This window comes from Strigops habroptila, chromosome 7, assembly GCF_004027225.2.
Source record: "Strigops habroptila isolate Jane chromosome 7, bStrHab1.2.pri, whole genome shotgun sequence".
NCBI classification, from domain to species: Eukaryota; Metazoa; Chordata; class Aves; order Psittaciformes; family Psittacidae; genus Strigops; species Strigops habroptila.
Window position 1 is genome coordinate 56,900,388 of NC_044283.2, and position 13,652 is coordinate 56,914,039.

At 39.3% G+C, this 13,652-nt stretch overlaps 1 protein-coding gene across 16 annotated transcripts in view; it reads left to right on the forward strand.

The window, feature by feature from the left end:
• The window catches only part of EPHA5 (EPH receptor A5), a 200,134-nt gene that overhangs the window by 137,386 nt on the left and 49,096 nt on the right, over positions 1-13,652 (forward strand). For all 16 annotated transcript variants that reach the window (XM_030491669.1, XM_030491674.1, XM_030491670.1 and 13 more), the window contains 2 exons: positions 7,755-7,879; positions 10,730-10,889. In XM_030491669.1, coding sequence (XP_030347529.1) covers positions 7,755-7,879; positions 10,730-10,889 — 285 coding nt within the window. The remainder of the gene's footprint in view (positions 1-7,754; positions 7,880-10,729; positions 10,890-13,652) is intronic.

Genomic DNA, 13,652 nt, shown 5'->3' on the forward strand with positions numbered 1-13,652 from the left:
GCTCTGCCATGGCATGAAGGAATCTGTCTCTGGTCTTAATTAACCACAAATTGTTCCCCAGCTTTGAGAAAATCTCAGTATCTTGATTTCCAGAGGCTCTAGAAAAACAAAACCAGGTATTGCAATTCCCTGTGGATCTGCGCCCTATAGCAAGATACTGCATGCTTCTCTTCCCTGCTCTGGCAATCCTTCGTCTTCGGTGCACCTCAGCCTTGAGTGCAAGCATCTGCTAGGGATGGCAGAGAGCCCTTTTCTCTGAGCCCAGGCAAACCATCATGCCCTAATGTTTACCTCTCCCTTTCTGGGATCAGGGTAAGTTACAGCCGAACAGGAACTATCTGTGCAGAACTTGTGGCTGATGCAGCTGTAAGTACAAATGAATGTATGGTAGGCCTGGCAATTGGAAGGAAGTTTCCCAAACAGTGAATTATGGCCATGGGCAGTCTTGCCAGGCCAATTTTTAATAGTTTTTTTTTTTTTTTTTTTTAAACAGTCTGTAGCTTTTGTAAGGGGATTTTGCACGATGTGTGTGAGTCTGGCTTTGGAGTTCCTGCAAAATACAGGTGAGTCTTTGCAAGTGTTCAGGTTTCAAGGGCAAAAAATTATCTCCAGTAATGTTACAGAGCATGGTGCCCTTGTAGCCTTTGTTATATAGAGAGTCCTTAAAATTCTCATATAACAATGTTCCTGATAAGCCATTGAATGTGTTTGTTGAAGGAACAAGCTGGAGGTAATACTTCCCCTCCCATCGAGATGACTGTGCTCCATGTTCTACAGTTGTGTAGGATAAGTCTTCTTGGAAATCACAAAATAAATGAAAATAACAGGATTGCTCAAAAACTGAAGTGCAAGGACATTTCTCATTTCTCTACATCCCACCAGTGGAACAATGGGCATTTCCAATAGTGACCATGCTGCACCCTAGTTAACTCGTGTTATCTGGAGGTTGGCTACCCCTAATGCCATTATTCTCATGTATAACTTTTAAGATTGCCTAGTGGTGGAGGCGGTTCTATCACCTGCAGTTTTCTCTTGTGATATCTGGTCATGTTTACTTAAAGTCCCATGCCTGCAAGTTGTGAATCTGCAGGCAGCTTCTGCTCCTTAAGGGTACACATCTCACATCTATGATTGCTAGGAGCCGAAAGTATGTCTGTACAACTCCATAAACAGAAGGCAAATGGCAAGAATCCAATTTATTTATTGAAATCATGTGCATTTAAGAGTCTTGCCCAAGATTATGCAGTGCTTGGAGATGGCAGTGACATACGATAGATTCCATTAAATATTCTGGGTCTGTTGTATATGAGGTGGTGTGCGCATGAGGAATGCCAAAGTAGTCTTGCTCCAAAGGCTCTACAGTTTAGTACCCAGATTCTGTGATGTCTTTAGGCTCTGCTGGTAATCCGGTCACAATTTCGATGTATTATATGTGTTATGGCATAGCTTCATTATGCTAAACTTTTTTTAGAAGTTTTTTTTTTTTGTTTGTGTGGTGAAAGCAGTAATTTTTTTGAAACATTTCTGCAGTCAGCGATAGGGCATACAGAAAGGAGCGCAGAGGTGCGATGTTTCTACCCCTGCCTGGGTTGCCTCCACAAAGGTAGGCGCTTCAGTGAGTCTTAGCAATATTTTGCGATGGCAAAATATTTTGTGAATGGCAAAGCTCTCATTGGCTGCATCCCCTGTCCTTTGAGGAATACGTGTTGAGCCCTGCTTTCAATTAGCACCATATTTTGATTAAGAGGAAAAGGCTGCATACAAATGCTTTAAAGTTATGCGTTTTATTGTTTTCATATCTCACCCAGCAACAATCAGTAATCAGTCTTAATAACGAAGTAGATTTATAGATATATTTTTATAACGCAAGTTAGCATAACGATTTAAGTAATGATTTTGTACATGCAGTAATGCTGGTGTCTTGCTATTTGTTCTTATAATACCATTTTATAGGTGTAGCTAAATATCATGGAGTCTTCATCAAAAGATTTGTGGCAAGAAGCAATAGATTCTTATGGGTGGATCAGTTGATGTTAGCTAGTTGCTGTGAAATAGAAGCAGCTTGGTTTCCCTAGTTTTTTCTCTTTGCAGTTTCTCTCCTTGCAACTTCCTCCAGGAGATGCTCAGAGGAAAGTTGGCCTTGAATTAGGTGAATTTAGTGTGCATGTACCCCTTCTTCTCCTAAGTTGTGCTAGCACAGTGTAATTACAGCAAGAACAGGGTATTGGGGCACAGTAAAATTTGAAGCCTTAGACCACACTGGTGCATTGCAATCCCAGTCTCAACCAGGCATATCTCCTGAGCTATTACATAGATCAGAAGTAAGAGATTAACCATTATCCTTGTGCTTCTACAAATTGCATGCAGATTATCTCTCTGAGTATGAATTGGAGATTTTTTCCTGTTTTGTATTCTTTCAGCTATGAACACTTCTCTGTAGTGGGGATGCTGGTAATTAAAAGCATCAGGTTACTGGTGTCCACAAAATGACAGCATCCATCCTGCTCTCTTTGCCTTTAGCAAAGCGTACTTTTAGGGTACTTCCTAGTATCTTAGGTCCAAAGATTAGAAGTCTAGAGAGTCATTGTCTGAGGAAAGCTTTGTTAAAGAAAGAACACGTTCTTCAAGAGAATTAGATAGTAATTTGGGTTTCACCTTGTGTGACCCCAACCCTGTGTCCAGCTAGGAGGCAGCAAGCTCTGGAAGCAGCTTAGTTCTGTGACCACCTTGGGCTTCAAGTCATGTCCTGCTGTCAAGCTCAAGGAGGTGCATTTAATCTTTTAGGGACTAGGGTAGGAACCACCTGAAAGATCACCACTTTTCATATGAGATAAATCTGGTTGCTTGGGTTAGCCATGGACTCTTGTTACAAAAATGGGCCCCTGCTTTCTGTTGTGACCAATGAGTGCTTGAATTGGGTTCCTCTCTCTTGTGTGACCTCTTTCATTTCAAGTTATACATCAAGGTGTCTCAGGTTTTGGAGGCATTAAAAATGAAGGTAGGTAACAGAGACTGTAAATTGGCCTAAGACCTGGCATTTACCTCAGGTGTTCATCTTGGGAGGTAGAAGATGTGAAGAAACAGTGTGTATCAGTTACCAAGTTAATTTGAAGATTATGTTCTTCTTTTGATGTTTGATATGTGAAAAGGACCAGTGTAAAGTCCCCATCTACTAAAGAGATACCTTGAAAACTCATTCAAGAGAAGATGATCTCCATAAATGAACCTGCGTTTTAGGATTTGGCTCGGTTTTGGCAAGGTGTTTGGATTTAATCCTGGGGCTAAAATTTACCCCGTTGCACTATTTAGGGCCTGTGCATCATTGAATCCCATGTAAGATCTCAGAATTGAAATGGCATTTAATGCTACATAGTCCAAGGACCTTTCATTCCCTGGACTCAGTTTTCAGAAGCACTTCGAAGCACCTGCAAATTTGGGCCCAAACTGTTTGCCTAACTGTGCCAGGCATGGTTTGCAACTACTAGTCCTCAAGGGACAAAGAGTTTTGAAACCCATTATCATGCAAACTGGGGTACACTTTGGGATATTAAAAACTGCAGCCTAACAGACAAGTTATAACTTAGCTAAATTCTGACTGATGTGTAATATCCACAGTAAATGTACCCTTAGGGGAGCCATTGGGTATTGAGCTTTTCTAAAAGTATATAATTTCTCTACAAAAATATGAAGAGATAATACAGTGAAGTTGTTTTTTTGTTTTTGGGGTTTTTTTTCTTTTTTTTCTTCTCCTAACAGTGTTTCTGTTTTAACTAATGTATGTATCTTCTTTAAAATTAATCTACTGCTTGAAGCCATTTGCAATTTCACATGCCTTTAGTGTGACTTGGTGAATAATGCAGGTCTTTCTCCAAACTCTGAAGTCACCAAAGGAGAAAAAACATTCAATAATGTTATTAATTAGAAACTAAGTGAAAAGTTGCAGTATACCAGGCTTTTGAGGTGGAACCAGAATTACTTGTCTTGTGGTTACTCTTCTGATACAGGTTTCATTTTCTTCAGTTAAACCTATCTTTATAGGTGCAGTAATGATAATATAACTATTTGGTTATATGGTAACAGGTGCAGGTATTGATTTAATCACAAGCATGAATTTGACTTTTAAATCTTCTGGCATAAATTCAGACTGCAAAAGAAATCTGCCGTCACATGGAAGGAGGAACCTGAAGGTGTACTGAGAAGTCTCAAGTGTTAGATCCCAAACATTTGCACATACAGGAATGTAATCACAGTAAGAGAAATTGCAGATGCATGAAAAACATTAAAATCCACAGCATAGGTGTCTATAAACATGATGTCTGTATCTACAGATGTTTGTAATATAAATGTCTATAACAGCAGCCAGGACAGAGGCGGTAGCAGGATCTTTCTCTTTGATGCCTTAGCTGTCTTTGAAAAGGGACCTGAAACTCAGCTATTTAGAGAGGCAGGGGATGGAGAGGTGCCAGCCCCTTTGCTCATGCAAATCAGCATCTCTTCCTGTGCTACTCTGGGTTGCTCCAACTGAGGACCTGTCCTGGTGGAAGTTAAAGCTGGATTGAAGGTCCTGGGCTCATGGCTTGGGTTTTGCACATAGGGTGAAGGAAACTAGTTTTTGGCTTGGTTTGGGTTTTTTGATCAGAAGTGGAAAATTTTACTGGCTGTGGGACTAAGGATGAAATGGTGAGCCATTAGCTGTTGTTTCTGCCAGAGTGAAAAATACCAAAGTAATTGGTCTGGAGAAAGCATTAGATAGACCATGAAATGTAGAAACTGAATTATTTCTTTTATCTAGGTGCAATGGTCATTCACCTGATAACATTAGTTTCTCTTAAAATACAATTAACATTTTATTCCAGTAAGCATCATTGTACGTTAGATGTTAGTGGGTTTCAGCACAGTGTGTTGTAAATACTGGGTTTGCTGCCTAGATGGCTAATTCAGTGCTAATGTAATTATCAAGGGTTGCAGAGGAAGAATGTTCTTAAAGGTCTATTCTTCATAAAATCATCTCCTGTAGTTACTCAGATGTGACTAATGATGCATCTTCTGCAAAAACTTTATTTATTTGGTATGTCCCCTTATTCTTCTTAAGAAATTTTAGGAACAGAACAAAAGAAAAAAAAAAGGTAGAATCAATTTTCTGTGCTTTTATTTGTGTCCCAATTAATTTTGGTCTCAGGAAAGCAAAAATGTACATTAGAAATTTCACACCTTGTTACATCTTCTGTTTGCTTTCATCACACGCATGGCTGTTTTCATGAATGGCAAACATAAGCATAAATGAGGTAATATGTCTTTAATTTTGAGTGTCTTGCTAAGAAATTAATACATATGTGCGAATTAGTTGTTAAAGCAACAATTGAACAATTTACAATGTACATCCACCCTTTGTAGTGTCAAGGCAGGGATTTGAACAAGAATTCTGCCTGCTTACATAAGAAACATTGGAGATTTATGTATTGTGACACTTAGGTGAATTTATTTTTTACATGTTGTACTCCAAATGGAAGTGCTCCATGGCTTGGCTACTTTCTATTAAGAGGATGCTACCCTTGCAGAAGCAGTGACCTTTGAAAAGCAAGTCTCAAGTAATCCTTTTATTTTCCTGAGATCATATAGCACAGTATCCAGTTGCAGGCTTTTAAGATGGAATGATTGCAGGCTTTGTCCGCTTGCCTGGATTGGATTACGTTTTGTTTGACACAGAAAATTCTAAAATACTTATACCTTCCTTCCATCAGTTCAGAGTATCGTAATCTCCATGCATGGAGGATGCAGAGTAGTTGCTGTATCATCCCAGCACTGCTGGGATTTATTGAATTTACTTAATTGGCCTTTATCTCACAGTTACACTTCAACGCTTCTTTTGAAGGAGATTCAAAAAGGATACAGTTACTCCTTTTCTAATTTACTTTGAGGGTTGTGTTACTTATTTTCTTATCTTCCCTCCTTTTCCTGGTAGAGCAGAGCATTCTGCAAAGCTATGATTGAACATGTTAGAGGCTTACACGGCAAGAGATTTAAGTCCATGAAGCTGTTAACTAGCCAAGCTTTTCACACGCTGCTTTTTAAAGAGGATGCTGTGCTTTATGGGAGTAGAGAGTTTGATGAGCACTTTTGGATGGCTGGTGGTGCATCTTGTGTTGTACTGTGCTGATGTACGTGAAGGAGAGCTAACGCGTCAGAACTTCCATGGGAAAGATTTTGCAGCAGAGTTCAGGAGCACTTGCATCATTCTTTTGTTTTTAAAGGACCTGTGAGCCTCGGTCCTATAAACACTTCAGGAAACCTCACTAATGTGGATGAAAAGTCCATTATTTGGTCAGGCAAGCCTGAGACTGATAATTGCATGGTTTTCACCTTCCTGAGAGGTGTTCAATACCAGGAGGGCTGAGGTTTCCCCTTGGTGCACATCCTGAGATGCAGGAGCTTGCTATAAGAGAAGGCTTGCTGCTAGCCTTTAGTCCAGGAATAATTGACTGGAGCTCTTCCCTTACTCTTTTTGGCTGAAGATCAGACCTGGCAAAATTAATTTGTTGGTTTTATTTTACATAATGACTATTTTTTTTTTGGGGGGGTATAATGATAATTAGCTAATCCTGCATATGGGAGAAGTCCTTTTTTTGATTTTTTTCTTTAAGTTCCAAATACATTTTGGAAGATAAAATGCGGCCATTTGCTACTGCTCTTTGCATTCAGTATCCTTGGAAAGAGCTGGCCTGTCAGGAGGGTGAGTCAAAGGCCCTCAGCCAGGCATGGGCTGTTTTTAAATCTGGAGAAGCTGGTCTTGGCCCTGTGAATTAGAGACTATGAATTTCTTCAATCCCCTTTTCACTCCATGTTGTTTCCTAATCTCTGACATGAAATACCTGGAGCTTTAGGGTTGCATTGCCCATAGCAACTTTTGCTAGGGAGCTGGCAGGGGTGGCAACGACCACAGCTTGAAAAGTCCCTGCAGATAGCGGACTGAAAACAAACGATCAAGCCTGTGTCTGATGCACATGTGTACTGCAAAGGGCAGATAAGCTTTCAGGGCTGTGTCTTAAAATAATAAGCAGAGCTGGTATACCTGCTTTCATGCTGCGGCTTCCCCAAGCATGCCGTGAACTTCCGAACTGTGATTGCCATTAAAATCTTTACAGTTGCCATTTGCAAGGAATTAGCATCACTATGCAAGCTGCAACACCTCAGCGATATTTACTGAGAGCAGTTGAATTATAAAGCTTGTAATGGCCTTGTTACCCTGTTCCTTTCATTTGGAAGGAGGGGACTGAAAGATGCCTAAGCCTTAACTCTACTGTACAAGCCAAAAAAACCCAAATAGTTAAGATCCCATTTAATCTAAGGTCTTCTGAAAAATACATACCTTCAAAGCAGATGAAAGAAAGCAATACATAACCAATGTAATTCTGATAGTGTGGCCCCCTGCGACATTTGAAAAGGCAAGGTGTGGGGTTGATGTGTTTGAAAATGCTTGAAAAGACAATGTTGATGTGTAAGCTGCTGATGGTAGTTCATATTGTTACTTTGGTTGGGTGGGTGATTCTGATCAGATCTTCAGCTCCTGAAAATCTGTGCAAGTCCAGTTGTTAAAAATGGGCAAATACCATCAAGGTGAAAACAAACCCTCCTGATCTGCAGTAGCTAAGGATTGCCTTGCATTTGAGGATGCACTGACGAGTTTGACTTTGGCAGGGGCAGACCATCTTACTAACCATGTTTGTTGTCTGTTCTGTTTTTCTAATGTCTTGCAGCACCTTCTCCAGTCAGTAGTGTGAAAAAAGGGAAGATAACTAAAAATAGCATCTCCCTTTCCTGGCAGGAGCCAGATCGACCCAACGGCATCATCCTGGAATACGAAATCAAATATTTTGAAAAGGTGTGACGGACTGATTGCTCAGCATCCCAAGTACCTTCTCTTTACTGTCCTTTTATTTTAATTATAATTATTTGAGTCATGGAAGGGAATGGAGCAATTTTATGCATAAATCAATGTCAGATTGATTTTGCAGTAAATGATTAGGAAGACTTGAAATGAGTGTGTTGTTTTCCATTAGTGTGTCACTTCTGTTGATCAAATACATTAAATCTGCGTGTCAGATTCCTCACCAGCCTTATCACATTAAGACAGAGTCTGGTCATTTGTTAAAAATAAGAGAGGTTGGGAACTGCGTGTCTGTCTCCTCCCAGAAACACTGGGCTATCCCTTGCTTTTAGTATTTCAGTTTCTCACTTCATTTTACATCCATGGCGTAAGAAGAGGAGAGGGGTTTTGTGGAGAGATTGTATCTGCTCTGACGCGAAGAAGGGTATCCTGGCTTAAAATCTTGCTTGGGCTTTCCAGCTCTTGCTCTCAGTCTAATGGAAAACACTCTCCCTACAAAACATGCCTCTCCTTGTCTTCATTTCAAATGGTGACTTGTTCTCTTCCTACAAAATTAATGCAGCTTAAACGCAAACAGTAACAAATGCACTTTGTCTAAGTACCATCTTTTGAGTAATGCAGCATTAGATCTTTGAAGTGTTCACTTTCCAAAAATCAGGTTTGCAAGAGTTGACTGAATAGCAGTTTCTTGCCTTAGCCGGGATTGTAAAGTGTTCTTTTTAATTTTGAAACAACCAGACCTACTTGAAAACAAAGAGGAAAATAATTAAATTGAGTCACAATTCACTTGGAGATGGAGGGGGGTGGTTGAATTTCTACTTTAAGGAAGATCTTCCATTAGTTCTGTCTATGATCCATGTGAAATCTTGGATTAACGTGGATTTAACATGGACCAGGACTGGGTCCTTACTTCTCTTTCCTTGCTCTGATCATGGGAGGGACCTGCTTAAACAGGGAAAGAATTTCAGAAATCTTCTGCATCAGGATAAAATCAGCATTATTTTTGCAGATGAGGGATCTTGGGCAAGTGCACAAGATGTGTGAATGGCTTAAATAGGGCTGAGGTTTTCAAAAAGATTGACGCTCAAAGCGAGAATCGGGATATGCTATTGCTGGAAATAATCCATTACTGATTCTTTTAATAACTTGTATGAACAACCGTTGTGGCATATTGAATCCTTCCCGTGGAGTGGCCTGGGAAGATTAGCCTCTAGAACCTTGATAATGACCGAATAATTAAAGCAAAAAAAAAAAAAAAAAAAAATCCATGTATTTGTTCATTTGACTTTGTTCTCAAACAAATTGGGAGAAGGGGGGGTTAAAACATATTTGTGGTCCAGAACTAGCCTGAAATATCTTCAGTAAATAGTTCTTCAAGTGCAAGTCCTTCACAGGGAGGTAGCTACAGCCAGACTGAGTTTATGCTGTCTTGATTTATTTCTTTCAGGTTGATAGCAAAGCTTAATGTTTTCTGTAGGAAAGATCAAGTGTTTAAGTATTTGAAGAAGCCAACAGTGTATTGAAAACCTAATTGGGCTGACATACAAGCAAAGATGTGACCTAATATTCACTTATTACTTTTTAACCAGTCATTGAGTTAGATTTGGGATGTCATCCTTAATCCTTCTTTTTCTGGTGCTACTGTCTTTCATATCCTCTTGGTTTTCAGCCCTTTATAAGGGCAAATTTGCAGCATTCTTTTCCAAGGGATTAGAATGATCTATAGTAAGTGTTTTGGAAATTAAGTTTTGTCAGATCATATTCCTTTAAGAGAACTCCTTAACAAGGAAAAAAAAAGAAGCACATATATATATATATATATATATATAGACACACACACATATACACATTTCTCCAAAACAGTCTTGTGTAGCTACAGGCTTCAATGAAACAATCTATAATCCTACATTTGGAAATTCCCAGGGCCTTATCCAGGCATATTACTGTCTATGGAAAGTTGCCCATTAAATTCAAAAGGAAAAAATAAATCAGTTCAGAGCTATGTGGAAATCTTGGTAGGGAATTACTAAGACCTCCTGTTTACCTCAGAATAATTTGGATCTGAGAGGATATGGTGAATAAAAAGCAGTTTCCAAGTTTGTGGACGTGAATTTATGAGCTCTTGTCTAGATTATGTGTTACAGTAAATAATTCTAAGGGTAATTACCAAGCATTTGAGTGAAATTTTAATCAGAGAACTGAAACACTTTCACATTAGAAACTGATGTAAATGAAGATTTATTTCAGCAATTTTTCTTCAAGTTTGTTGCTTCAGAAGAACAATGCAAAATTAGATATTTTCCTGGAGTTTTGGCTTATTATTCCCTTCCCCAGGTCTAATTCGTGATTCTAGAAATGCCAGCATAAACTTGTAAAATGTATAATATATTGTTCTCTTTTTAGGTCTAATTACATTACTGGGAAGTCATTTTGCTACAAATTAAAATCTCTCTCTAAGGCAATGGGACTTTTTTCCTCTTCCCCATGCCCTGAGATTGATTTTGTAGGATGAACCTTTCCATTGCCCTGGACCATGTACATCTTGAGCAATGGAAATCTGCTCCTACTGCAGATGCTGGTTTGGTCCCCATGTTGTTATTTGTGGGTTGAAAGTCCCTCTGCTGTGTTTCTTCCTAGAGCCATTGATTAAAAAGGAGAAAAATCATACCTCAGGTTTGTACTGCAGAAAGGGCCTTCAGGGGGAGGAAGAGATATCCTCTCAAAAATGTGTATTTTGGTTATCCTTTGTAACATTGCTGTGGGGCGTGTTAAGAGTCTATTTTCTCTGAGAGCCACTATTTGTGTGTTTGAACTTTATGTTTTTTTGGGTGGGGTTGGGAAAAGGACGAGGAGACAAGCTACACCATCATCAAATCCAAATTGACGACGATTACGGCAGATGGCTTGAAACCAGGCTCGGCGTACATCTTCCAGATCCGAGCCCGGACAGCTGCCGGCTATGGTGGCTTCAGCCGAAGATTTGAGTTTGAAACCAGCCCAGTGTGTAAGTCCTTTTAATTACTGTCAGTGTGTGTCTCTGGAACAGTTACCAGAAATGAGTCAGGGGATCAATACCTTTGCAGAGAGCTGTTTCTTGTCCTGGCCTCCTTCCTTGACTTTAGAAATATCAGGCACATCATGACTGTGCACTAGACAGGCATATCTGTACCTGCTTCCTCAACTTGCATGGTGAGGCAGTAGATGAAGTCAAGAGGTGTTCAGGTTCCAGAAATTCATAGCATTTTCCACTTAGAAATATCCTGCATTTATGAGAGTTGATGCAAGAGGACAAAGGGGACCCTCTCAGGAGGGACAGGGGGGATGGGACCTGCTCGTGCACACCTCTGAATGGCTGTCTGCAGAGTGTGCTGACATCTCTTAAATATCTGCAACTGGAGAAAAAGCCCTGAAATGGTGCATTTCTGCAAGGGGAAGAATTGAACCAGCATTAGCGTCCTTTGGTGTAAGTTCTTGTCAAGTTGAAAGATGCTTTCTGTTTGTTGCCAATGCCACAGCCTCGAGGCATTTGGCTTCTGATCAGAAACGGGAAAAACGTACACTGCAGGCACAGGACTTTTGACTGGTCTGTTAAAAATTTGTGGGGTTTGATCCATTTTTTTTTTTTTTTTTTTTTTTTAAACTTAAATGAATCTGACCATCCAGGTCTGGATTCTGGAGCAGATTCCGTGGCAGAGTGAACTCCTGAGGCACATAGAGGCTCAGCTGCTCTTTCACCTGTGTTCACGCACAGCTGTGGGGAAATTCTTTTTGTCCCAATACCAAATTTTTGCAGACATGTCAAAATAACTTTCTCCCTCAGAAAATAGTTCCTATCTGTTTCAGTTTGTCCACCTGTCGTTATTTTTTTTTATACTGTTTGCATGGAAGGTAAATTTTGTGGTGGGAATACGTAGTTCATTCCTGTGAGAAAAAAAGCCTATTTTCTGTATGTTTTCCTTGGAAATTTATATTTGTCGATACTTTGATTACTGTTATTCCAGTTCATTTAAAATTCATCATCTTCGAGAAAAGGATGCCAAGTTGTTTTTTTAATGCATGCTACCTTTGAAGCTGTAATAGATTTTAAAAGAATCATTATACATGTGCAGATGTAGCTGTGGAGCCAGTGATTGAACTAATACAGTGCAAATTGCATCACGATGAAAACATTGATGCAGTAAGAATGGTCCATTTAATGTATTTCTTATTTTATTAACCATTAATTGTGCCTTATAAATAGCAATAAAATCATGTTATGCCAAAAATTATTCTATATTATACCAAGGATAGTTTTGCTAGCAGTTGGAAAGTTTCTAGTATAGAGTCATTTGAGTAATAGTGTTCCAGACTATTAATAAATATAATACATTAAATATATGCACACTTCATCCAGTGCTGTCGTACTTATGATCCTGGTCCAAAAATAATGGCACTTTCATAAAGCCCATTGTATAAGTATCTGTGATAATGAGGATGTTTTAAGGACATCACGTTAATATCTTTAAACACTCTAAACCCCTTTAGTCATTTAGTCACACCTGCACCCCACTATTTTTGGCATTTTAAAGGCAGAGGAGTAGGTAATTCTCAAATACTAGGGAACTGCTAGTGTAGTTGGAGGAATACCTACTTCATGGTCTCCAGTTTGGGAGCTTGAGCTCTGGCTGAAGCAGGACTTACCAGATGTTTAAATGCTTGGTAGAATTAAAATGCAGTGTAAACCTCAGTATATTGCATAATACAGCTCCATTTGACATATAAAATCTTTTAAAAGAAGCAATTTTTTAATTATATTTTTTTTTCCCAAGGCCCAATCTAAAGTCAGTATCAGTGACAGGAGTGTGTGACCAGACTCCCACTGCTTTCCTGCACATCCCAAGGAATCTGAAAGCAAGCACGGACTGAATTCTCACTGCTACATCAGAGTTCAGATCTGAACCTCTTTTTAGAGCCAAAGCAAATTATTTTGATTCAAGCACAAATGAAAACCTTTCAGTGACTGTTGTGAGACTCAAAAGCAGGTTCCAAAATCATTTGGACCAAGCAACAGGTTTTGTTTCCAGTTTGCAAGATTTCTGCAAAGTTATCTTTAATACATTTAGAGGAAATATGAAAAAACAGCCTGACAAATGCAGTGGGAGGAAGCCATAACTTGTTTTGTACTTTTCTCTTTTTCCGGATTCTGGGTTTTTTTTTTTACATACTGTTGTCGTTATGTGCAATTCTGCAAAGCACCGTGATGCAGCCCAAGCTTCAATTTTTACTTTTTATTTGGGTGGAAGCTGTTACTAGGTGTATCCACTTACGGCTGACCTCCTTTCCAAATGCCACCAAACTCATCTAGCCCTGATTAACCTTGCCAAAAGATGATTTTTGGCTGGATTGGTGAACTAATCTAGTTGGTCAGCTGAGCAGGAGTGGGAACGTCTCATCAAGTCAAGGAAGGGTAATGCAGTTTCCCTCCAGCTTTAAATGGCAGTGAGGTCTCAGCTTAGCTTATGAATTCAGGCTTTTTAGCTGCCATAGATCACAGCAAGATTTATCTCATTTCCCCATCTCTAGAGCTGTGCAAAAAAATGCCAGCCACAGCTTAATGTTCTCCTTTAAATGTTTTTCTTTTTAATTATTTTGTCAAGAAAGCAATAAAACATCATCTTAAGGAGCCTCAATAAATTTGTGAGGCTAGTAAAATCTCTGGATGGTGGCATGAGTTTGGAGCAGTTAACATTAAATATTTAATGTATCATGGCCAATCCTTCTGAAATCA